Source organism: Carassius carassius, chromosome 46 (genome assembly GCF_963082965.1).
Source record: "Carassius carassius chromosome 46, fCarCar2.1, whole genome shotgun sequence".
Taxonomy (NCBI): domain Eukaryota; kingdom Metazoa; phylum Chordata; class Actinopteri; order Cypriniformes; family Cyprinidae; genus Carassius; species Carassius carassius.
The window spans coordinates 22060255-22086827 of NC_081800.1; the positions used below are offsets into that span (position 1 = coordinate 22060255).

Sequence of the window (26573 nt, forward strand, 5' to 3'; positions counted from 1 at the left end):
TCATGATAATGTAATCTTGTATTTCACAATTTCATCTGGTTTCCAAATGTTTGGTATGAACAAAATAAATTCACCCTTATGTCACAGAGATTCTGATGAAGAGATTCAGCATCAAAAAAACTATGCTCTCCAGGAGCCAGATTTTTATTTCTTTAGCCTATAAATCAATACACATGATACAGCATATCTGACAAGTATCTAAATCCTACAATAAAACAAGTTATAAAGCAATACAATTTCATTAAAATCAAAATGACAGTATAGTGATTAATTTCTTTATTTATATAGATTTTTTTGTTTTTAAAAATAACCCATCACAGAAGCATGATAATTTTTTTTTACAAAACAGGAATAATAAAAAAATATAGAAAAGTTACAAAAAAGTACAAAAGCAGAGTAACATGAAATAGTCCAATTCACGAATTCACATCTATTTAATACAGTAAGGTTATGCATATTTGGCGTGCTGTCCGGGTGGAGGGCTCCGAGCTCGGGATGTGGCCCGAACCCAGAGTACTCCCCCCGGTTGTGGTAAAAGTAGATGGATCTATAAGTGAGGAGAAATGGGGTGGAGGAGAGATGCTGAAAACTGTCAATGAACAGAGGTAGGTTCTGCTGTTATTTATACCTTGTCAGGAGTTGATTACTGATTGATCTCCACTTGTGTTAATCAGGTTAATGAACTGGGACTGCTCCTCCCAAACTTTGTTAAAAAACATCATTTAATGTTAAGCGTGGGAACACGTCAGGTTGCAATAATCCCAAAGCAAAAGATTCCATGATATCTGGCAAGACTAGACCCTAGACACCGACTAGACACAGGCCTGTGCAATGGAATTGTACAAAGCTCCGCCTCCAATCCTATCACCTGCTTGGCATGCAAAACAAGGGTGAAACACCAGGGTGAAAATGCATCAGGGTGAAACAACGTGATACTTGCAGAGAGAGAGCGAAGTTTGCCGTTATGTTGCCACATAGCGGTCTCTATTATCACATACAACTTTTTAAACTTACGTCATAAACATGACTATTCCTTATCCGTTCATGGAATCGGTTAAAGTTTTAAGACTTTGATAAAAGCTTTCACATTCATTTACTTTAAAAGAGGAAAAGTATAATTCTGTAGAATGGAATGCTACCATTCCATTCTACAGGAATGGTACCGTTCAGGCTCACCTCAAACTTATATTTCAGAAAGCAAACACAAACTGAAATGCAATCTAAAAAGTAGGAATGGAACTTGATCTTACATGAAAATCAGCTTAAGAGAAAAAAAATTTAAGCTGCAGTCCGTAAGTTTTTTAAGTCAATATTTGAGCAAGTATAACTAGCCAGTGTTTAAAACTATCGGCCTACTTTAGTCTGATTCACAACGATTAGCTTACAATAATGTTTTCTCATTTGAGTGGCTCCGGTAGGTTTTCGCGGGAAATTCGAACATGCTACCGCGTCATTACGTCACGTCTGTAAACTTATAAAAAAGTTGTCCTGGCTAGGCCATCACAAGTGAGGATCCTGCAGATGGCGGATCGTTTCTAGCCCTTTCTCACAGCAGGCAGAATAATTACATTTATAATTTTGATGGCGGATTGTAACCCAGAAAGGATTGTGTGTTTATGAAACAAATGTGAATGAAATTAAATTAAATTCCAGTTTTAAATGTGCTTCTGATTACAGATAGCCTGGGTTTACACAAGATTTTAAAGACAACAAGTTCAAAGCAAGCATCATTTGCTTTTTGGGTTAAAATAATTTCTTAATACGAAATTCAAATAATGTAACAATTAGAGATTAGACTGTACAGAAATTTAAATATACAGGCTAATACACAGTCACGCAAAATTACTTGTTAAGAGTAATAATAATTTGCAGGGTTTGATGTGATATGAGCTAACTGATCTTTAGATTTAATTACCATTGGTAGCTTGATTTATTTTTATGCTTTTTTTCCCTCAGGTGGTCAGAACAAACTTAGCAGACTTGTTACTTGTTCAGATGACAATAACCATTGAAAATTCTTATTTGGGTCATATATTCCAAGATGTAGGATAGAGTCTGTGATTGCGAAGTACAGTAAAGATCCACACCAGTGCAGTGACTGACTGCCACACATACTCCTCAAAACATTAGATTCATACGCACTGGAGCCACGCAAGGAAGATAACTCCACAAACAGCTGCAATTGCAGGTTTTCAAACAGAGATGGTGAAAAAGAGGCAAAACTTACGGACTGCAGCTTTATTAAGTAATAATGCCATTAAAAAAATAAAACATTGCAATAAAACAGTCTAATAGTTTATTCAGAAAAAGAAATGCACTACACTATGTAAAAATATTTTCTAAAAAAAAAAAAAAGTTTTTACAAATCAGGTTTAAGTAAATTTTTGAAATACACACATTATAGCTGGTTGCATTAAGTTTCCCTATTATTTAAGCTTGTAGCTGACTTTATACATAGCCTTTAGTAAACAGAAAAAAAGACAAACAGTACACATTTTTAATAACTGATTAGCAGTTATAGCTTACTATAGTGGTATGTTTGCATGTCTGTGAATGCAAAGTGCTACTTATAAACAAAGTGCTACAGCTGTAACTTCAAAATCCAAAAGATGAATTCACCATGTGTTCCCTTGAGATTTTCATATGCGTTATTATAATGGGGTTTTTAAAGGGACAGATCAACCAAAAATGAAAATTCTGTCATCATTTACTCACCCACAAGCTGTTCCAAACCTTTGCTATATGAATTTATTTCAAATGTAGGACACAAAAGAAGATATTTTGAAGTATGTTGGTAACCAAGCAGTTGACGGTAGCCATTGACTTCCATAGTATAGAAAGAAAATAAAACACTTTGGGTTTCAATTTGCTACCATCAACTATTTTGTTACCAACTTTCTTCAAAATACCTTTTTTGTGTTCAGCAAAAGAAAGTCATACAGGTTTGGAACAAGTGGAACATACATTTAAAATATTTTTTTATAACTGCTTAAGTGTCAAGTATTGGCAATTTATGTTTACCACAGAACTTGTTTTACAAATGTAAAAACCCCTAGATAAAACCCGGTAGAGAAGGTTTTGACATCATGCCTACATCACTCTTAAGTCCTCCTAGCAGCCTCAGTTGTTGTCCAACAGGAAGTTGATTTTCAGAGTGTCTATGCCGCTCTCCTCTTGGGTTAGTAGGGAATGGAGACGAGCTGCCGTGGCTTGTTCCCTCTCACATATGCTCCATTTTCGCAGCATGGTGAAAACCCGCATCTTGTGTTGGCTGTTGTCCTCCTCTATCTGCTGAAGAGTGGTGGTGTTCATATCCAGTGCCAGAATGCCCACCTCCCTCCAGCTGTTCCCAATGCAGCCGGCCACCATCATCATCTCCCTCTCGCTCACCATCCTAGTGCCTGAGAAAAAGTGGTCAATGCGGTCATGAAGCTGCTACAGAAGATGCAAATAGCAGAGGTGTGTTTGTGACTCACTGATGATATGCTGCTGCTCCTGCCATACATTGTTCTCCAACATCTCCTGCCGTCTTTTTGCTGTCGCCTCTGATAAACCAACATTTTTAAATTACAAATAGATTACTGCATGTACTACAACGTTTGATGGCAATGGAGTGAAATAAATTATCTATACATATATTAAAAAAAGTGTACTATTAGGATCTTTTTTTAAGTCACCTTTATTTTAGGGTTTCTGTAGGTTTTAGGAAGGCAAGACTTTCAAGACCTTTTTATGATCAAGTTAGGAATAAACTGAAAGTAACAAAATATGTCAATATGTCCTTAATTAGCAATGCTTCAAAGTTTGAAAGTACAACTTCCAACAGATCTGAATTTAGTCTTTTTACAAAAAAATTACACTAGAAAAAACATACACTAGAATATGGAAAAAACTTTTACTGTACCTTCTGATCACACGGAGGAAGAAAGAAAAAAAGTTAATCTGTATTTTTGTCACTTCCCAGTGCAAAAGTCTAAAGATTCTTAAATCAAGAGAAATTTACTCTTGGAGCAAAATGTCTTATTTTATGAGAAACAGATCAAAATGAAGTGAGTTTATGTTTAAAACAAGAACAAATATAATTGGCATTACATAATTTTAAAATATAAGTGGAAAAATCTACTTAATTCAATTGGGACAACAATTTCCTCATTCCCCTATTGAGAGATATTTGTCCTTGTTTTAAACATAAGATCGCTTAATTTTGTTCAATTTCTCAGAAATCAAGACTTTACATGTTTAATTCGCATCTTAAATAAATGTAGCTTTATTTGATGTTTAGATATTGCTACTGGAAAACAAGACAAAATACTTAGAAAGACATTCACTTTTTGCATGCAACATTTAATGCCATGACTTTATGAATTTAACCTTTATGATTTTAAGACTTTCTGCTCCAATTTAAGCTCTTTAGGCCCTAATTAGTGGAAGGGCATTTCAGACTTTTTAAGATCAGCAGTAACCCAATTTTTTATACAGTGTTTTTTACAATCCAGAAAGTGTCAAAGAAACTTCACAATAATAAAACAGCAAAATAACAGTGTTGATGTTGTCAAAATTAATCAATTATGAAATTGAATTTAAATTGAACTTAAAGCAGTTCTTAATATAATTAAGTTATCTTTCTCTTCAAGTACAGTATTTATACATTATGGTTGCATTAACTGCAATAAGTTTCACAATTGTACTTTTCAAAATATATTTAAAAACTATTTTTAACTGTAAGACAGTAAAAATGACTATTACAGTAATGAGAATCAACATAAAAAAATTGAAAGTTGCAATAATGCGAATTACATGCATAAAAGTCATAATGCCAAAATTCTAGAGGTGTTCACAGTTGATAATGGATGGTTTACAAAGGTGGAGTGTAAGATAATACCTGTGTTTTTTGGTGTCTTGCGTTTGTTGATTTGCAGCTTTTGAAGGAACTGTAGTTTAGGAAATGTCTCTTGCATGTCTTGTGTTTTCAGCAACTTCAGGAATTTCAGAGCATGCTTGTTGTCTTTGTGAATAACATAATCCAAGATGTCCCGTACCTGCCTTGAACGCATGTTCATGTCTTTGATGTTGTTGTACTCATTGTTGGACAGTATGTCACTGGCATGGCAATGCTGAAGCAGAAAGTCTGGATCTCCCGTAAGAGCTTCCAGGAGATCTGGCTTGAGTCTCAGAATGAGCTTGGTGCCATCTACTGGCCCATCCATCACCTCTTGTGCTTGGTCAGTGATGTGAAAACCTAGATTTGACATAGGCTTTGCAACCGAACATCAAGGCTGTAACAAAATCAGTTAAATTAAATTATTTTAAACAAAAAATATTTACAACCTAAAAAAATAAATAAATGAAGATGCTTCAGTCACACATAGTTGGGGAATCTGCAAAGGGGGGGGGGGGTATTAATTTAAGAATTTTACTTTTTTACGTTATTGTCAAAAAATGAATAAGCACAACACTTCCTCTACAGCAAATTATATAAAAAGTGGTTCAGTACTTCATTCCTCATTTTGCATCTCTCCTTTGTCTGACACGCCCATTTCAGGTCTTGGAGCAGGGGTGTTGAACTCAGTTCCTGGAGGGCCGGATCCCAGCAGCGTTTAGATGCAAATAAACACACCTGATCCAGCTAATCAAGTCATTCAGGCTTATTTGAAAGCTAAATGGTATGTGTGTTGTTGGATCAGGGTTGGAACTAAACACTGCAGGGCTGTGGCCCTCCAGGAACTGAGTTTGACACCCCTGTCTTGGAGTCTCTTCTAATGAGCTGATGATCTGAATCAGGTGTGTTTGATTGAGGAGACGAGGAAAACCTGCATTTTTGGGGGGCCTCCAGGAACATGGTTGGAACCACTGATCTAGATAGCACGAGGGAATATTTCAAATACTGAAATAAAGGTGACATAAAACAAATAAAATAGTATAATGTGTGATAAAATACTTGGTATTTGGGTGAGAATTAGCAATATATATATAACAGATCAACAGATGAGACTGCAGCTGAAGCATCATGGGTGCAGCTAAGTTGAAGGAAGAGTGTCTTCATATGATTCCTCCCACTGACAAGTGAAAATACTCTTAGTTATCACTTTCAAATTTTGAAATACATAGCGTATAGATTTTAAGCCTTAATAATGCAAGTACTGATCCTACACAGATAACACTGCGGTGTTTATTGTAGTTTATTGTAGTAGTGCTGTATAATTGTTTATAAATCTTTCTTTGCATTATCTGCAAGGGACTTTCCAGTTTAGTGGCCCGCTACTAGATGCGTCATCTTGTTTATTACTTTCAACAAGCGGCTATGGAGCACATTTTTTACATCTGTTGAGAGGTATTATTTGTTCGTGCATAATAAAACAGTCTGCCTCATTTATTAATACATATCGATTATATACACCTTGCAAACACTCTCATCGTTAGAAAAGCGAGAAGGCGCGCGAAACTGAAGAGAACAATGAGACATTTCATCAACTGATGTGCAACATGCAAGCAGAACCTGATTTAACCAAGTGAGACATGTTCCTGGGACAACATCTTTGTTGTCCCTGGAACAACATTGTGATTAACCAATCAGATTTGAAAAACCAGTTTATAGATTTTGTGAAGTTTACGCTTAAAATCACTGTTTGGTGCTTGTACATCAGTGTCATTCATCTATCATTTCCTCTGATTTTAGGGATCACTCATGGTTAAGGTTAGGTGTAGGGATATGGTCAAAAATATATTTTTGGAGTAAAATGTTGTTCCAGGGTCAACAAAATATGTTGACCTAGGAACACATCTAACTCAGCAAAATCAGGACGTGCCAAAATGCAACGCGTTCAGTTCCGATCCACTTCAGTTTTCAAATAAAACAGTCACTGTTATATGGCGTTGTTTTACTGACAAATGTCGAGAGCGCATTATTGTAGCGCGAAAGCACATTAATTTGTCAGAAAAATAACGCCATACTACTGTTACAGTTACAAATTTGTGCGCGCCCCACGTTTTCAGTATTATTATTATTGTAGCGTAGAAACTGAAAGTGTAAAATTCAGCACTTTTCACCTGCACAGAGATATAGAAAGAACCAAAGGGAAGTACCATACACACACGAATGAAATCACGTTTCATTAAACGCTACAAAATGTTTTGCTTACCTTTAGCTGGAACGTTTGATGGCTCATTCTTTTACTGTCTATGATTCATCCGCATGTAATGTGATATTCATATAAAAACAACTACTGCAGCCGCCCTCTTCTGGACAGGGAGTGTTATTAATGTGCCCAACTAATGCTATTTTTTTTTTTCATATAAAATGTTAGTCAACAACTCATTTCCAAATGCCCGTGACTTCTTTATATACTAATGAATTCTATTATATCCTAGAGAATTGACATGCTGACCTTAAAACTGAACCCTTATTTGTGATTCATCAGTTACTCTAAAATGAATCATAAATGGGAGTGTGATGATGAAATCACTACCATTCTGCACTTTCAGTGAATCTAGCCTAAGGGAAGTGACGAACTGCTGAGACAGAAGTAATAAAGCGACAAACTATGATGAAATTTGCTCTGCATTGCTGACATCTCTGTCTCATTTTGTTCATGTCCACTTTCGACATTACTATTTAATTACTTTTTCATGTATTTCTAGTTTATCTGTATCTATGAGAAATGTAAATAAATATGCTCAGCAGAATAAGTAAATGGCAATTAGGAAAAATGCATTAAATATTATCTGTAAACAACTTATAATATTTGTTCATAAATGGCCATTCTCAAATTTATAAAAAAAAAAAAAAAATCATTCATTTATTCCTTATTGGTTCTCAATATGACACAATTGCGTAAAAAGTGGACCATCCCCACTTTCCAGTACATGAAACACCAAACATTTCTGAACTAAAGTGCTTGTCTAATTTAGATAGGAGAATATTTTACAGTATTTTATTGGTCCCCTGTGATCAATATAATAAAGCATTACCGTAGACAAATGTAACATTTGCAAACCAAAAATACAATAATTTAGATATAAAATATGGCATATAGTGTAATAAAAATATTTCAGATTATTAGTTTTATTTAGAATTATTACATCTATTTATTTATTTTAAATAAGCTTAGCAAGTTAGGAAGTAAATGTGCTTACATTTTTAATATTAAATATATATTAGATGTATGTGTGTATATATCGATCTGTCTATTTATCTATCTGTATATGTGCTGAAAGGCCAAATCCAACACTGCGGAATACTGTGCCATTCTCAAGCAAGACTTCCATGTGACTGGGATTAATGAAACTGATCCAGTGCCTCCTGACTCCTGGAGACGCTCTTCTGTGAGACATCGCTGCTTAGTGTTCCCACAGCTGTATTTTATATTAGATAAGAATCTAAAAAAAAAGTGGAAAAGAAAAAAAAATGTTGCACACAATTTACAATCTTTATCGTCCTAAGGATTTTTCTCTTTTGATTGTGGGGTGAAATATGAGGAGGATGCAGGACATGGAGGCGGGGACTTCTGCTCACTTCCAGGAACCCTGTGGGATTCCCAGTTTGTGAAGAGGCATTGTTGACTCACTTTGTCTGTTCTGCTGAGAGTCTGATGATAAACTTCTGAGACAAGCAGTGGGAGGAGCTTTACCTGCTAGGTGCAAAGCAGCTCTCTTCCCATTGGCTGAGCAGAGTCAGTATATTTCCTCACAAACTATGTGGAAGTGAGCAGAGTGTTCAGAGCATTGAGAGGACAGACCGAGAGCTCAACAAGAAAACTCTTCAGCACATCCACTGAAAGACTGCAAGAGGAGGCTTGATACACTGTATGTATGTTTTGATTTGTGGTTCATGGGCTTTTGTTTGTATTGATGTGTTCAGATGGAACACAAGCTTGTCACATTTGGCATTTTAAATGCATGCTTTATGGTTTCTCACTCTTCACTCTACTTTTAATGCTCTCACCAGCCATGAGTCTCTGTAGTTGATTTTTCTAACATGCTAAGTGCAGCTAAAATGGAGAGTTTTCTTTTCAGTACAATGTTATGGGAATAAAACGGTATTGCATGAAGATACTGCCTACATTGATTTTAGAAGGTCATTTTTTGTGCAAAACAAAGGTTAAGAGCTGTAATATGTAGTTTAATGCTAAATATGTTAATTTATTATGTTATATGAGCACATACATTTCAGCATTACTTGTGAATTGCTTCCATTGTCACAGAAAATTTGTAGCGAGAATAAAAAAATAACTAAACAACAACATTTCAGATTATTTTTTATTTAGAATTGATTATTAAATGTATTTATTTATTTGTAAGAAGCTTAGCAAGCTAGATGGAAATGTACATTAATTTGAAACATTAAGTTTACTTAAAGATAACTTTAGACATATTTTTATCACTCATTTTTATTTTTTTAAATTGTGATTTCTAGGTCTGGGAAAGTTGTTAAATTCTTTTCATACTGAAAAGCTAGTTATAAGTTGCTTTTGTGATTATAAAAGACCTACTACACTGCTGACTGGTTGAAGTATTAAAAACAAATTTGTTGGTCAAAAGATGTGGGAACCCTTCTGAAGATATGACTAAAAGCAGAGTGCATGGATAAGCTTGTCTAAACCTGCTGAAGGGCTGATGTGACCCGAGTGTAATGTTTCTGCCTCATTGGATTCATCTGAATGTTCTCATGTCATTTAAGCAGAAGCACATAGAATATGCCGAATAGAGGAGTGTCTCCTTGAAGCAAATCAGTCATTTCGGAAAGCTCTTGACTGTATTTTGTTAACTTTTAGGATGTCCTGATTTATGTCTCTGAATGAGAGAGAGTGTCTCATCTGCTGAGTCAAATCCAAATCTCTCAATACCAGAGATCACTGAGAAAACTTGGATTTCTTAAAGTTTTAAAACTTAATAAAGCTCATTGTTGGGATCCTTTGATATGATTCTTTCTCAGGCAACAGCCACCTATAGCAGATTAAAAGTCTGTTTATGGTGTTATGGAAGTGTAAAGCATGATGCATGAGTAATTTGAGGTAATGATGACTCAGTTGCTGGATCAGCAGTTTCAGTGATGTTTCAGCTGTGAATCTGCTGCTTCTTTGGATTAACCAAAACAAAGCCCTTTGCTCAACTGTACATGGTGGGAGAACATGTTTGAATTGATATATTTCTAAAGCTAATCATTAAAATGCTGGCTAATTTGAAGACATTTTATTAGTATTATTAGAACTTAAATATAGTTATTTACAGAGAAAATCACTGAAACCAGGAAAATTCCTTTCTGATCCTAATCTTCACATTGATCCTTTCCAGCAGTAATTTTGTTTCTCTTTATTTCCATAAGACTCTCACATGTGTGTATGTGATGAATTCATGGGTAAGGAGAGGTTTGCACCTGCCCACTGATGATCGGTTTCCTGTGAATTTTGTCAGTACCTTATCATGTGAGATAAGAGCACTGCTCTGCTCATATCAGGTGTAAGTCACAACATCTCAGAATGATCAGGTGAGCGGCTACGGGTGTTGTGTGCTGACGCCGACTGATGACTCATTTCAAGAGAGATATGGGGAAACAACCATTCTCACGCTTTTGGATGTTGTTTTGGGGATTTTGTGATGCATTTGATTTGTGCAATCACATGGGTGCCTTGAGCATAATTGGATGTTTTTGTTTTTTTTGTGTGTGCAATGCATTGTATATGGCCAGCTTTTTTTTTTTAGTCTGACTGCAGGGTTTAAAGGTTTCTAATAAAATTCAATTAACCACATCTATGTTCATTCTGAAAAACAAAGCCATAGAGTAATAATTTTTGGTTCCTCCTGACAAAAACTCACCTGCCTGTAGTTTTCTAACTCTTAGGCCAGTTTAACACCACAAGCGTGAGCAGCGCGTATTTTGTTCGGTGTGCATTTTAACAAATGAGTGCATTCACATAAATATGATTTCAAACATAAAGTGCAAAAAATGCACAGAATAAGCATGTCTAGTGTGTTTTAGCAAGAACTAGATTATGTTAAAAAATGTAACTTGTTTTGAATTTTTCAGTTTGGGTGAAAGTATGGTGTATTATAAAAAGAAAAACAAAAAACATAAACGGCATGTTCTATATCGAAGTATGACATGATATATGGTCTATATACTCTTAAAAATAAACATTCTTTATTGACATCTGTTATTCCATGAAGAACTTAACATTCATGGAAACTTTTCAATGCCCAAAAGGTTCTTTATAGTGGAAAACAGTACTTAAGATTTTTAAAATGTTCTTAATGGTAATAAAAATTGTTCTTTTTAGAACTGATCACTGAAGGGTTCTTTGGGGAACCAAAATGGTTCTTCTATGGCTTCACTGCCTTTTAGAACCTTTATTTTTAAGAGTTAAGAAAAAATTCCACAAAAAAATAACCTTTTGTGGAATAAAAAGGTTCATGGATGTTAAAGGTTCTTCTTGGGACATCAATGCCAATATTAAAGCTTTTATTTTTAAGCGTGTATTGGAATAATCATTCAGTTATGATCTGACTTTGTAATGGATTTTGTTAAATAAGTGGTACTGAAAAAAATGAATCTTTTCCTTATAATGGGTGTTTCTGGGTGAGAGTCTCGGTTGCAAACCCCTGCCCTGTTCTGGTTTTATAATCAAGGAGCAAGTAATTTTGTCTTCAATTTAATATTTTAAATGCCTCTGTCCTTACAGAAATCCTACTGAAGGCATCAGGGAACCAAGATGGCTGTCAGTTCATTTAATCGTGGGCAATGGGCCTCACAGTCCTTGCGAGTTACAGCAAAGGAGCTCTCCATTATTGGTGTGCGAGGCAAAAACACGGCCATTGCTGAGCGATTCTCCAAGTAAGCAAATTTCAGGATTTGCATATTTAAAACCGATCTCACTTGTCATTTAACCTCTCCTATTTGCTTTGACTTTAGCACTCTTTTAGTGCTCTTTAGAACTTTAGACCAGGCACCACTGTTTTAAAATCTGCTGTTTGGTTCTAAAGTGGTTTTATTATGACGTTCAGACCTCTGCTCCAACATTATTAGGAGGTTCACCAGCAGAACACGGTGTCAGATCATGTAATGATGCTGTCAACACCCAGACACATAGTTCACATAGGTTCAAAACTGTGACACCACAAATAAAACGTAAAATGTTCATTTTAGTGCAATTTAATACCATTTAATTTAATTACAAATTATACTATTTTTCATAAATGACAAATTTACTTGCATTTAATTACTAATCTTAAGAATGTGAAATAATCATGTCTTGTTTTAAAATTCTCAGAATCCTAAAACATTTCAGAATTCCTCATTTTCAGTCTGGTGATGTTTGATTTACAGCTGAATATATGCTGCCCGACTCATTAGAAGCATCTGTGTTGGATCTCGGTCAGTGTATTTCCTGTGTGGAGGAATTTTTCCAGTGCATCATCTGTCAGATTTTCTAATGTATTTTCCAGCAGTGTGCTTTTGGTTTCCTTTCACTACATCAATGACTTCACCATCCCAAGTATTGTAGATTTACCTGCTGGATTAGTGAGCATTAAAGAATTCAAAGTGAAGGATGAAATGGTTTAGGATCTGATTGCTGACCTCTGATAGGTGTGGGCAAATATAAATCATGTGTTTGGTATTTGGCTCTTTTAAACTGCTGCATTTGTTCAGACCTGCAGGACAATGATAATAATCTTCTTTTTTTTTTTTTCTTTATCACTGTTTTTCTTTCCAACCAACCTGGACTTAGAGCCAGTTAGGTTAGTTTGAATCGGTATGCAGTGGACTTCCTTTGAAAATCAGACAGAACTTCCTTCTTTCAGTGGTTGGGAATTTTTTTAAGTCTCTCCAATAGATGGTTAGTGAAACTGAAACCCCTTTAGGCTACCCTTCAAGTTTTGTTTTTAAAATGCCATAAAATTAAAACTGGAAGCAAGATCAAGAAAGTCCAGTTCATCCAGTTCCACTAGGGACCACCAATGATCAAAAGTGATCTTTTAGTTCTTAGACAGACATAAAGAGATAGTCAAAAACATCCCAGAACAGAGAACTCAAGCAATAACAAACACCTTCTGATAATTGGTTTTTAAAATTCATAGAAACTAGCTACTCTTCATGAGTTTAAGTTGAGTGAGCAACTCTTCTGCTTCATTTTTTCTTCTCAGGTACCAGAAGGCTGCAGAAGAAACAAGTTCAGACAAGAAAAAAGTAAGTTCTCACCATCTTGCTATTTATTATCTAGCAATCTATCTAAAAAAACTGCACTACTATACTACTGCTGCTGCTGTTTAGTCCTACATGCATTCAGTGTCCGGTCATCTCAATCCCTATTTAGATGTCTTTATCTGCAGGTAATTCCCTTGCACTTTACACAACTGGTCCAGTCAGCCTGTGTCTTCTGAATGGTTGTGTTTGCTCATGAATAAAATAAAACAGAAGTTACAGTAAATAGTGTGTAAAAGTTTGTCAGGGGCTGCAGAAATGAGGATGTGCTGGATGATACTCTTGTGGATGTAGGTATGGACTAGTGTACTTGAAAGAGAATGCAGCTGCTTCATGTTATGTAGGCCTAGGTTTTGCATTGAAGTTTTGTTAAACTTCTTAAATCAAAGGTTTTGCTTTCTGTCCCATTGTGAGCATGCCTTGCATGGTTTTGGCAGTTGGTTCAGTGTGTTTGTGTCAGGCCTCATAATTGTCTGGAATTTTAATAGTTGACTCCAGAAGATGTCTTAACATCAGCCAGAAGTATGTGAGATGTTGTAGCATGCATTTATTTTGAAGAAACTAGAGTCAAATTGGCATGATTTACCGTATTTTCCGGACTATAAGTAGCACTTTTTTTCGTAGTTTGGCTGGTCCTGCGACTTATAGTCAGGTGCGACTTATTTATCAAAATTAATTTGACATGAACCAAGAGAAATGAACCAAGAGAAAACATTACCGTCTCCAGCCGCGATAGGGCGCTCTTTACTGCTCTGTGCTCCTGTAGCATACACTGAGCAGCATAGAGTGCCCTCTCGCGGCTGTAGACGGTACTGTTTTCTCTTGGTTCTTGGTTCTAAATGAATGTGACTTATAGTCCGGTGCGACTTATATATGTTTTTTTTCCTCGTCATGACGTATTTTTGGACTGGTGCGACTTATAGTCCGAAAAATTCGTAGTTGCTTTTATGTAAGCACACCACCAAAAATATTTTATACTTTTGAAGCTAAAGGTAAAATGTGTTCAAACTCCTAGCTGATTGTTTTTTTTCTTTTTCCTGAAACTTTGTATTTTGAGTAGTTGCATGAAAAGTATAAAATGAATACAATAAAATATGCTCAAAGAATAAAATGCATATCCACAAAGAAGATTCAATGACAGCTGACATAGGCTAAATCTATGTATTGAATATAACATGACGTGCATGTAATATCTTTCAAAAACTTTTTTTTTCCCTGTTTCCTGTCACTACTTCCCCTTTTTTTATGCTCCTCCTGGTTCGTCTGTCCTGTTGTAAGGGGGTTGGTCTAGCTCCCTTATGCAGATAGTTTCTAAAGACTAGCATCTGGTGTTGCATTTTTTTCCCCTCATTTCCTCCAGCACAGTCTGAGGGAGCCACTCCTTCCATTTGCAAGCTTTTTAGTTAACCTTTTCCTAACGGACTAACAATGATTTAGTTTAGCCAATCGCTACTAATCCAAATATTGACCAGATACTCTCAAGCATTACTACTTTTCATTTGTTATTCTCTGTTGGTTTTCTGTGACAAAATTGTCATAAAACCCCCAGAGACTTTCAATCAATAATGTATTTTTAAGCTGCCCTATTCAAAACTTAGGATTGAAATAACTAAATCTGTATATTTCATTGTTGTTTTAATGTTTGAACTTCAATTTAGATTGCAATGGATAAATACAGAGTCCATTATCTGAATTGTCTTCTGTCAAGATTAGAGTTTAAAAGTTGAGAAAGACCAGGAGTGAATGCTCTATTGAGAGTCTCTTTTTTTCTTTACAGTCTCCAGAGAACTCGACTGCTTCACTTCGCAATGGCAATCTGAGTGTCCTAAAGCAGCTCTGGGAACAACCAGCCGAAACGCCTTCATCTCCTGAAGCCAAAACACACTCCAGACAGCAGGAGAACCATCAGCGAAAGCCTTTAGATCCTAGTGTTAACACCCCAGTGGAGTCCATAGACATCCAGCTTGTTGAGAGCACAGATAGCCAGTTGTTGAGCGACAGTGACCAGCCGATGGAGAAGTGGAAGCAAAGAGATGTGCCCATCGAAAAGCCCACAGTGCCTCTCGACAGCCTAAAGAAGATGTTTGAGAAAGGAGAGACCCTTCACAACAATGTAAGTACAGCTAATTGTCTAAATTGGTATGTATTATCTGAATTTGGTATCTTGTCAGTTTAGTAGATAACATCACTTGGGTATTTATGAATGAATAGAATGTTTGTGTGTGCAGTTTAAAAGGGTTTCTGCAATTAAAAGCCCAACCCCAAACTTTTTAAATTATAATATTTTTTCCTTCTTCGAAATGTTGATTGAGACTTCTTGGACCAAAACAGTCAAATTATTTAGCATATTAGAATGATTTTTGAAGTATCATCTGACACTGAAAACTGGCTGCTGAAAATTCAGCTTTGCATCACAGGAATAGATTACATTTTTAAATGTATTAAAATAGAAAACAGCTATTTTAAATTGTAATACTATTTCACAAAATTATTGTTTTTGATTAAATAATAGCAGCCCTGGTGAGCATAAGAGACAAAGGTAAAAAAAAAAATACTACCAACTCCAAACTTTTTATTGGTGGTAGTAATTTCCGAATGAGCGTTTTGATTTTCATAAATGTTTTGGTTGGAGTGGTCCCCTTAACCTTTGTGTGTTCCTCATTTGAGAGTCACACTCATGGTCTTCGTGGTCAAAAGTGACCGGACGCCTAAAAAATGTTTTTTTCTCCAGTAAAATCAATCAATATTTTTGTTAAATAATATTTTTTTTCTTTTGTATTTTGAGATAATTTCATGGTTCTAATTAATATTTATGCAATAATTATCAATAATTATTATTTTCCCATTGAAAATAGCAAAAAAAAAAAAAATCTACAATTATTTTTCAATTAATGCAGTATTTCAGATTAAAATAGAGACTAGGCCTTTAAAATCCAGTTTTTGAAGGCAGAATATCACCTTTTGATTTGAGCAAGAAAAATAAAAACCTGTAATTTCATGGTGTAACCACTAGATTCCTATATAGGACTCTATGAGAGGCTTGTGAATTCCCTAGCTGTTTTTATACATAATTGTTTACTTTAATTAGGTTGTGGATTTAAATTTGTATTAAGGCACTCTCAAAGACTACTTTTTGTCAAGGTTTATATTTTTTGTTGTTTTAAATCTTGATTTGAAATGTAGTTTTTTTTTTTTGCATTATTGTTACTACACTCAAACCTGAAAAAAGAAAGCACTTTGTTACACAAAACATTACAATTCTATAAAGATGTAACCAAAATGAACAGGAATGCTTTATCAGAGCTTAAATCTTCTGGGTCTGAGCTTATTTTCACTTCTTATTTCAGTTTTCTGACTCATTATGGCTATAAGGTTACAGCCACACCAATTCATTTGAGAATGCATAATTCTGTATGTGTGTGTCTGGGAGTGTGTGTGTGTGTGTGTGTGTGAGTGAATGTATCAGTTTTACACTCTTGATGTTTTAGGGTGTAACCCCTTCCTTGCTGTCCACTTTTTCACTGCATTGTAGTCGACTTATTGATTTTATTTTACATGGTTGCATTGTTACAGTCACACCAGTTTATAGGTGTGTGTGTGTGTGTGTGTGTGTGTGTGTGTGTACAAGAGTGTGTCTGTGCATGTGAGATGGAGTGTTGATTTTACACTAGATGTTTTAGAGTTTCATCCCTTCATTGCTGTGCAAATTTCTGTGATTTTTTTTTATTTTTATTTTTATTTTATTTTATTTTATTTTTTTATTTTTATTTCCCATTCATTTCCTATGGTCGGTCATTTTTGATCAAAGACCATGAGTGTTACTGTTTATTTTTTTATGACCAGTTAGATTTTTCAAATAATGCCCTCAATTTTTTTTTTTTTTTTTTTGTGTGTTCACCTACCAATTGCCAAGTTTCGTGCCATTCTGGTGAAGCTACGATTTTTAAAAAAATTCGAAATGTAAAATTCTCCTGTCAGAAATGACCAAAGGCCGCATAAGCGTTAAAGAATATTAGAATTGGATGAATTGCTTTGATCAAGACCACTTGTATCTGCTTGTATTCAAAACATTGGAGAGACTGGTCATGCTGTGAGTCACATGGTCTGTGATCATGAAGGCACCAGTGTGCTCCTCCTGTCTCCCTCTCAGAAAGTTGTTTCTATAGAGTCACTGCTCTGCTAAGCAGCCTGCAGGAGAACTATTGTTGATCTGTGTTCTGTAACTTTGCATTAAATGTTAGTGTTGCTTTTTAATCCTAGTATCTCTTTTACTATTGCTCATACTTAGGGTTAGAAGAAACAGCAACACCCTAGCATTATTGTATTGATTTTAACAGGAGAAAGCATCACATTTCTGTCAGAAGATTTAGTTAAGCTTCTTTTGAAACGAGATCCGCTGATTTGAATTTCTGAACTATTGTTCTCTGCTAGTCTGTGTGGCTGAAGATGACAAGAACATTCTTGTGGTGTCTTAGTCAAACCTCGTCTTTATCTGACATTTAGCTTTATTCTTTAATATTTAATTATTCTTAATCAAAATTTTTTTCTCAAGGGTTACGTGTTCAAAATGTACTTGGATTTCACTGGACACAATAGTGTCTTTTGTTTGTTCCATGGACTGCAAAGGGAATCGTGCCCAACATTTTATCTGCAAAAGAGAGAGCTGTTTTGAAGTAGCGTGGGTGGAGGAGAGGGAAGGACTGAAACTGAATGCATTTTTCCCATTGTATCGTCACCACCGCATTACCAGTGGTTCCAAACGTCCCAGCATGCAGTGAACTTCGATACGCACCATCGTTAGTGGTTCTTGCAATGACAAACATCACTGATCCTTATTGAGGCTAGGGACTTTTTCCCATATCTAATTTAAACTTTCAGCTGCTGCTATTGAATTACTGAATAAGTGACTTAAAATTGTGAACGGTTTAGTCCAACCAGACATTTAGTTTCCATGAAATGACTCAAAACAATACTGGTCACTGATTCAGTTCTTGAGTTCAACTCAGAACTTGACCTAATTGCAGCCGGCCTCAAATTAGTAATTTGTTGTTTTTGTGTTTTTTCCTCACGCAATGTCTCAGATTATAACTAATGACACTGAATAATGAATTTTCATTTTTTGTGCTAATCTCAAACTCATCCTCTCAAAAGACATTTCCATCATTAAACAGAGGTTGCTCTCATTTAAAGTCTTTGCTGTTCTCACCGGGGGGCTGATGTCATTAGATAAACGTCCACATGATCACTGCAGGGTTCGAGCTTTCTGCTCCCATCAAAGCCAAACTTCTCTCCTTTAACCTGAGGGATGGTCACGAGGGGAGAGACAGAGAGAGAGAGACTGAAATCATTTGAATTCATTGTCCAACTCCTTCAGCGGTTTTATTTATTTTTAAATCTGCTGCAGAAATGTTCTTTATGAATGTCACTGGATATTGAATTTGGCCTACTTTGACAGCTGAAAGGAGTAATGAACTGCTGGCAAAAGCAGTTAATAAAGAGAGTTCCAGCTATGACTAGATTTATTGAAGTGCGTAGTCTGTAAGACATATTTCATGAGAAACTTGACTTTAGTTCTCTTTTTTTCACTTTAGAGGTTTTGCCATCCAGTGTGTGTCAATAGTTGTAGAAAGAAGTGGAGGAATAATTATATAATTGATTTTAATATTTTCAGTTTATATTTAATTTAGAAATTTTATTTGAAGATGATGATGATGAGGTTTAAATTAACCTATGTTTACTATACTTGATGTACTAAATAAACTAAAACTGAAAAATTAATAAATAAATTAATAAAAACTATAGATGTATGTGAACAAAAGAGACAAAAACAAACCACAATTACTAAAACTTTTAAAAATATAAACTTATCCAAAATATTAATATAAATTATAATGGTATCTTGATGCTAAAGTAACAAGTGTGTAAATGTATGGATTAATAGTTTCAATATTGCATAATCTTCTTTTTTTTTCATAATGTCTTTTGCAACTTTATTTCAATGATTAAATAAAATAAAAGAGCACTGGAATTACATTTAGAAGACTTCATGTATGTGTGCTTTTATATATTTGATCTTTTGACACAGATTTGATCCTCTGATAACATAAGGACACTCCTCATTTCTGGCAGGCCGTGGCTCAGATGTTCCTATCTTTTGTGTGGTTTGGATTAATAGAGGGTCTTTTGTCTGGGCTGATGCCCACTATGGCTGCACTGCCTTGGCCTTTTGTACTGTTTATTTCCTGCTCCCCTGGTGTCGGCACACCAGCCTGGAGATGCTGCACTGATGCCTGGCCGGCTGGTTGCCCCACAGCCATGCTGATGGCTAATCCATGATTGGGGGGTGGGCTGGTTTCAGCCCCCTTGTTGGATTTAGAGGTTCAACCAGCTGCCTACCCTACCCCACCCTCTCAGCCCTCCCCCTCTCCATCTCTCCCGCTGCTGCCAGCACAACACTGGCATGCTCACCGTCTCTAATCTGCTCTCAGAGCACTGCCGGGCTTTAGGCAGACACTCTGCTCTGTAAATCTCTAGGAGTCACAGCAGACCATCCGTTGTTGTCTGTCTGATCTTAAATAGGTAAGACATGTGGCTTTCAGCTCGATACTGTTATTGTTACATGTGGAAACTCTCTTTTGGGTGGCATGATGTCAGTTTTAGTTCCTGTCATGCTTCTTTCCTGAGAACAATGACAGTGGATCCAGCAGATTTTGGAGGAGGTGTGTCTTGGATTGATTACACTGTTGTAAAACCGTATTTGCTAGGCACTTGAAAAGTAAATGTTTTTGTTTAAGTGTCATTTTATGAAACCAAAGCAAAGAAGATAATAATCCTCCCATTTAATTGATAATTGTTCAATTAAATTATTGTAATGGTGCAAACTATAACAGATGTCAGACTTTATAAATGGCCAAAATGTTGCCTGTGGTTTCATTGAATAATTTACAGAAAAGTAAAATTGTGACAAAAGCAGCTAATTGTATCTAATTTTTTCATGTCAAATTATAGGTAATACAATTCTGCCACATCAACATGCTCTCAAACTGTTGGGTTAATGTTGTAGCTTCAGTAAGCGTGGTTATTCTGGTCTCCTCGTCTCAGTCCAGCAGGTGTACAGTAGAACTGCATGAGTGATTTGTGCTGTATGTGCTGGAGTGTTGTAGCAGTAAAGCCAGACGCTGGTGTCTGTGCACAGCTCTCTCAGAGCTCATTAGAGGATTACTGATGCCAGTGGAGAAGCTGGCCGGTCAGACAACAAGACATGTTTAAATACTGCTGTCATGGCTTTAAATGTCTCTTGTCACCTTTCTAATTAGTGCTGTTTGCTAAAGTAAGCATTGTTATCATAATCACTTGGGGTTAGAGGATTTAAACAAACCCCTTACCCAGATTGTTCAACTTTGGGATGTAACTCGCCTGCACCGAATAAGGCATGTTATGGAGATATTTGTGTTATTTTATTTATTTTATTTTTTTTGCATGCCGGCAAATAACAAACAAAAATTGAAGGAATAACTCCGTGTTGCCAAGTCCACCTTTTTTTTCACTGAATTGGCTTACTTGTATACTGTTGCTTCAGGTTTTTTTTTGTCTTCAGTGAGTTAAAGTGAAATCCTTACTCGGAACACAATTTTTGACCGATTTTGACCTCCTGGAACACGATTTTTGAAATGACAGTTTTTATGTTTCTCATTGAATATCCTGTTTCATTTTGAAATACTTTGCATTCAAGTAGTAAAATGGGTGTCAAATGGCTGTTCACATTTACTTTAAGGACGTAATAATGCTGTCTTTGTTCTGTGTTTAGCATACTTCATTAGCACATGTTTTTATCTGTCTAGGTCTCTAGAGACAGTGGATCCGAGAATATGGAACCAGGAAATAAAGGTACAGAATCAAATGCAACACTAAACACAAACACACCAGTCTTGTTCAGTGTGTTTTCAGTTACATGATCTCACATCTTGAACTTCCTGCTTCCTTTTTGCAACACTGTAAGAATCTAGAAAGCGCTGATGGCAGTTCTGTGGAAATTCCTATTGGCACATATGCTTTTTCTTTGTATTTCATGGAGTTATTAGAGGTCCCACTGACTCATCTAAATCTTTTTTCTTCCTTTCTTCACAGAAAGTCTCGACTCTGTAGTCAAAATGGTGGAGTCCACCCCTCTCAGGGACCGAATGGCCATGTACAAGGCAGCTGTGACTAAGCAAGATTCCCCTTCCTCCCCCATTGTGAGTGACACCCCCCTTCACCATAAACACTCCCTCAGTTACTATCACTCCTTATGACTTCACCACATGCAATATGTTCATTCTTTCTGCTGACATGACACTATTTGCATCTGGTTTGAAGGGATAGTTCACCCCAAAATGTTATGTGTCGTCATTTACTCACCCTCATGTTGACTGACTTTTTTCAGTGAAACACAAAAAGGAGGCCATTTCCATGCCTTTTCTGATTAAAAAGGAACGGAGACTGAAACTTTTCACGCAATTCAAATGGACTACTTTTAGAATATTTTGATAACTTTTGCATCCTTTTTCTGAAGTTTTAAGCCTTTAGTACCCATTCATTCTATTTGCATAGGAAAATGGCAACAAGCAATCAGTTTTAGAAGTGTTTGTTCTTTTTTTTTTTTTGCATGGGTAAAAAGTCCTTAAGCTTTTGATTGCAATGCATTCAGAATGAGTAAATATGACAAAGTTCTCTTTTTTTTTGGTGAACTGTTCCTTTAAGGGAGCACATGCTCACTGATAACCTTTCCTCTTTTTGTGTTCCTGGTTCTGGTAGAGCGAACCAGTGGACAATGAAGTCCGCAGTCACAGTGGGAAGCAGAAGGAAAATGTGCCGCCAGTGTCCGCTGATGTGGTGAGAACTGACAACATGAAATCCTGTGACTGAACTCACCCTATTTGCTTATGTTCATCCTGGACGTGTGTCCCCTTTTTTTTGTCTTCTTAATCATCTATCGAACAACTTGCCTCACATCTGACTTTCTTTTCCAGCTAATGGAATCCTGTATTTTTTTTAGCCTGACTCATTTTTCATTATTCATAGTGTGACACATAAAACGTACAAGAAAGCAAGAAGTATTGCAGCTTCAGTTTCATTTTAACATGACAGATTATTAAAAAGTTAAGTTTAGTAGTAAATGTTTCTGGCACTTGGTTCTCTTCGTATCTGCAGGGCTCTGAATCCAACAGTATGAAAAGTCCCAATTCAGACAGTAATGGTGAGTCTCTTGGAACCATAATAACATACAAATCATGAGTAATAATTTTGTACTTGTTATTAATCTGTATTTTGTAATCTTGTATTAAACTGTAATTTTGACACACAGTGAGAACTGATCATGCTTTTATTTTTTGACTAAACTCAGTGTTTAGCATGCACTGTCAATCACTCGGAAGCCAGCGCCCTCTAGAGGTTGACAGCACTGTTCTCTCTATTTACAGGCGCTGTTACAAGTCCTGATCAAAACCAGCCTAAAGCTGTTAGGGTGAATATTCACTCAATATATAGACTTTTTTTTTTTCTGTCTTTTTTCACTTTGGCTAAAACATATGTATGTGTTTTGTGCACTTGGTAGAAGTTCCGTTTGCCTGTCCTTGAAACCTGCGTGACGTGCCTTAAGACCGTGTACCCGCTAGAGAAACTTGTAGCAAACCAGCAGATTTACCACAACACCTGCTTCCGCTGTGCCTACTGCAACACCAAACTCAGGTGAGGACAAGAGACCCCACCATGGCCCTGATCCTATATTCAAACCCTTGACATGGACTTGCAGAAGTACAGAACACTGTAGGGTGTCCCATTTGACAATTTATGACGCAGAGGGGTGATCATAAGTTTGCTTACTCCATAGCCAGTGTAATTTGTCCACTGACAATAATAGGTTTTAGTCAATATTTTGTCATGTTAATTTTAGTCATATTTTTTACCCTTTTAATGGTATCTAATTAATATTTACTGTAAACATTTTATATATTACACGTGTAAAAAACACTTTAAAAACACCATCTTCTGAAATAACATTATAATGAGTAGTACACCATTTAAATAAATTTAACTTCTAAATGATTTGAAACCGTCATATTGGCCACGTCATACTGTTGTCATTTCTGTATTTGAGTTTAATATGTTTACACACAGTTCAGTTATTTACAAAAGTATTCCTGAACTCATATCCTAGTACATTTTCAGGACTGGATTTAGCTGGTCTCCCCGGTCTAGCTAGGCTGGTCAAGCGGGTTTTAGCTGGTTTTCCAGCTGGTCTCCCAGCCCTCTAAAACCAGCCTGCTGACCAGCTATGACCAGACAGATGACCAAAAACCAGCCAACCATGTTAGGCAGGTTAAAATGGATTTTATTTTATTTCTTCAGCAGGGATTGTATTTTTCCTGTCATATTTTCATACCTTCAACTTTTCTTTAATTAAACTAATTTAATTAATCGTCGTGATGAACCATTTTTCGTCATGTCTGCGTTATTCTAGACAAAATAAAAATACATTTTGGTCAGTAATAATGTCTAGTGGGTGCCATTTAGGACAGTACTTGTGTACTGTAAGTATTTAATGATGTTTAATTTAAGCTGTTTCTAATCTCTCGCTATGCTTTTCCTCCCTCTTTTGGTCAGTCTGGTGAACTACGCCTCCTTGCACAACAACGTCTACTGCAAGCCGCACTTCTGCCAGCTGTTTAAAGCCAAGGGCAACTATGATGAGGGTTTCGGCCACCGACCCCACAAAGAGCTTTGGGATGTGCGAGGAGAAGGAGCAGAGGAGCAAGTGAAGCTGTCACCTCAAGAAACCACCTCCAGCCCAACCGTAGAGGAGTCTCCACTGGTAAAAGTCAATCTGCTTGCGACCACTTTAGAGACCCGAACCCAAGCCACCTCTCAGAGGGGGGAGAAGCTACTGGAGACGGGACGACTCAAGATCTCCTGGCCACCGCGGTCTGAAGGGCACGAGTGTGGATCTACCGACGGCAGTGGCATCAAACCCATCCGCCCGAGATGGCCTCCAGAGGGCGACAGGGCATCAAGAAACTCCGACCAATCTGAACTCCCAAAGATTCGCAGGAGCGTCTCACTCAAGGAGAGAAGCAAGCCCTTCTCTATCTTCAGCTCCGCGCCCGTCACTCCACCCAGCAAGAGATGCCAAAGATCTCCTTCAACTGAGAAGCCAAGCTCGGAGGAGGAAATGTCACCCGTTTCTTCCACCACTGACCCGGTGATCTCTTCAGAGGACATGACCGAACACAACCAATCAGAAGAGGAGGAACGGGGTGAAACGGAAACCAAGGAGGAAGACGACGAGGAAAAGATGGAACAAGAGGAAAAAGTGGAAGCGCAAGAAGAGGAACTTTCTTCTCTGCAGTGCAGCTCGCCAGACAACAGTCCTTCACCGTCGCCCGAGAGCGAGTCTGGGCTGGATCCCGAGGAGAACCGGGCCTCACAAGAGGTGGGCTTTTGGGATGGAGAAGAAGCTGAGGAAGAGAGAGCTGATGTCACCGTGGAGGACCTCATTAAGAGGAACCGTCATTATTATGATGATGAGGATGAGGAAGACGTGGTCTGAGTGATTGATAGATAAGATGGACTTTTGTTTCCCGGTCCGGAAGCAACAGCGTATTTTTTTTTTTAGTGCATGGGTTTCTCTCTGTCTTTTGTGCAATTTTTCATGTTTTCAGCTTTTACATGTGCATATAAAATGCAAATGAACTAAAAACCAAGTAGTTATCAGGGTATCCAGAAGGTTTGTCTAGTCTATACTCTAGAGCTCCTACCGTCTCTTCAAGCCTAGTTTCATTAAATTAATTCGGTACTTTTTCTAGTTTTTTTTTTTTTTAAATATACCAATAGGCTGGAATATTTTATTCAACTGCGGAATATGATTAAAAAGAGAGAAAAAAAGGTTGCTATTGCTTTAAAAAAATTGAATTCAATCTTGGCATGTTCATTTCAAGCACCCGTCTTTTGTTTTTTATTTCACACAAGTAACTCTCACTACTGTAATGCACTCGGATGTACTTTAAATGTTAAACACCCCTGGCTGTACCACATGATGTAATTGGCAAACTTTGAATGTTTTATTTTATTGCTACATTTTATTTAACTTTTAAATGTCACTTATTTTATCATGGGACCAAATATCTTGGAATACTTTCGTTTCAAATAAATGTACTGCTACAAAATCCAGAGATACTTTTTTTTTTTTAACCCAGCTAAATGAGCAGGAACAAAGGTATAAATTTAATTACTGTCTGAGATATATACAACAATCATTATCGTGCAATTGTGATATAAGTATAAATGCATAATTGGTCATTTGGTTTAAGGCAACATTTTTAAATATGCAGTTTTATAATGAGACTGTAAAATATTAATATACATTTTCTGTAATGTTATAAGCCAGAGCAATCTCACTTGAACATTATAATAGACAGTTTAAACATTATCTTCATGAAATATGATAGCCGTATCTATTTTGAACTTTGAAAACGACAATATCAGCGAGGAAAACGGAAAATAAATTGCTCTGGTCCCGTAACTCAACACCAATTTTGAATAAAAAATAAAAAAAAAAACGTTTTTTTCTTTTTACAAGCCTAATTTTAGTCACTCGTGTAACAGATGGGATCGGGTCAATGTTAATGAAAAATAAAATCCCTGGAGGTGTAAAATTTATGAAAAGTAATTTCACTGCAACCCCAAACACAGTTTATGTGGAAATAACGTTTCTTTATTATGTACACATTAGCAAAAGAGTGCATGCTACAATTAGAGCAACACCCCATCCTCCACGCGAGTCCCCATTTAGTAAAACTGTGTGAAAGCAAAACGACCATCACCCATTTATGCGCCAAGCAACCACATTCCTTTGGAGGAATTCAGATGATCTTGGAGAGGACGACCGCTTGGCTTTTTGCATAGGCTTAACTGATAGAGGTATTTGGTTTTGGCTTCCCTGTGCTGTAAATTTATGTCTGGAACACGAGCAAGTCTTTATGTTAAATGATCTGGAATATTCATTTCACCACTAAATGGAAAGGCTTTAGAAGAGGATGACACCGGATTTTTTATATATATATATATATATATATATATAAAATAAAAAAAGTAGAAAATTATAAACATGCAGGGTGTTATAAATCACTTTCAAATAAAATCAAAGCTCATTAATCGATGCAGATGTTTTGAAACCTAATGCGTCCTGTCAAGTATTACTATATGGCTATATTCACAATAGCATACTTTTCTTACGATCACTGCAGTATATTGTAGACTGTGCATAGAGTTAACATTTATGCACAGAATAATATTTCCAATGAACACTAACTCACGTTATATGATCGCACTGCTATTTTAAAAC

General features: G+C 36.4%; 2 protein-coding genes across 2 annotated transcripts; one reads left to right on the forward strand and one right to left on the reverse strand.

Annotated features, from left to right (window-relative positions):
• Nucleotides 1-2996: 2996 nt before the first annotated feature.
• LOC132129208 (uncharacterized) lies at nucleotides 2997-5715 on the reverse strand. Its single transcript, XM_059540718.1, has 4 exons — nucleotides 5618-5715; nucleotides 4883-5276; nucleotides 3477-3545; nucleotides 2997-3401 (listed from the first exon to the last, which is right to left on the reverse strand). Exons 2-4 carry the CDS (start codon nucleotides 5250-5252, stop codon nucleotides 3121-3123), a joined length of 720 nt encoding a protein of 239 aa, XP_059396701.1. The 5' UTR covers nucleotides 5253-5276; nucleotides 5618-5715; the 3' UTR covers nucleotides 2997-3120.
• A 2932-nt stretch (nucleotides 5716-8647) lies between these two features.
• On the forward strand, nucleotides 8648-25399 carry LOC132128868 (LIM domain and actin-binding protein 1-like). The gene is made up of 11 exons (XM_059540246.1): nucleotides 8648-8802; nucleotides 11676-11827; nucleotides 13138-13180; nucleotides 14973-15308; nucleotides 21037-21082; nucleotides 21323-21429; nucleotides 21989-22066; nucleotides 22385-22430; nucleotides 22654-22697; nucleotides 22788-22921; nucleotides 23837-25399. The coding sequence occupies exons 2-11, from the start codon at nucleotides 11706-11708 to the stop codon at nucleotides 24777-24779; spliced, it is 1899 nt and encodes a 632-aa protein (XP_059396229.1). The 5' UTR covers nucleotides 8648-8802; nucleotides 11676-11705; the 3' UTR covers nucleotides 24780-25399.
• Nucleotides 25400-26573: the final 1174 nt, after the last annotated feature.

What these genes read in the sequence shown, in the direction of transcription:
- LOC132129208 (XM_059540718.1), bottom strand. Translation starts at nt 5,252, where the DNA reads ATGTCAAATCTAGGTTTTCACATCACTGACCAAGCACAAGAGGTGATG. An exon ending in CAAGACACCAAAAAACACAG is followed by an intron (nt 3,546 to 4,882) that starts GTATTATCTTAC and finishes TTGGTTTATCAG; the next exon opens with AGGCGACAGCAAAAAGACGG. An exon ending in GGAGCAGCAGCATATCATCA is followed by an intron (nt 3,402 to 3,476) that starts GTGAGTCACAAA and finishes ACTTTTTCTCAG; the next exon opens with GCACTAGGATGGTGAGCGAG.
- LOC132128868 (XM_059540246.1), top strand. Translation starts at nt 11,706, where the DNA reads ATGGCTGTCAGTTCATTTAATCGTGGGCAATGGGCCTCACAGTCCTTG. An exon ending in ATTGCTGAGCGATTCTCCAA is followed by an intron (nt 11,828 to 13,137) that starts GTAAGCAAATTT and finishes TTTTCTTCTCAG; the next exon opens with GTACCAGAAGGCTGCAGAAG. An exon ending in TACTGCAACACCAAACTCAG is followed by an intron (nt 22,922 to 23,836) that starts GTGAGGACAAGA and finishes TCTTTTGGTCAG; the next exon opens with TCTGGTGAACTACGCCTCCT.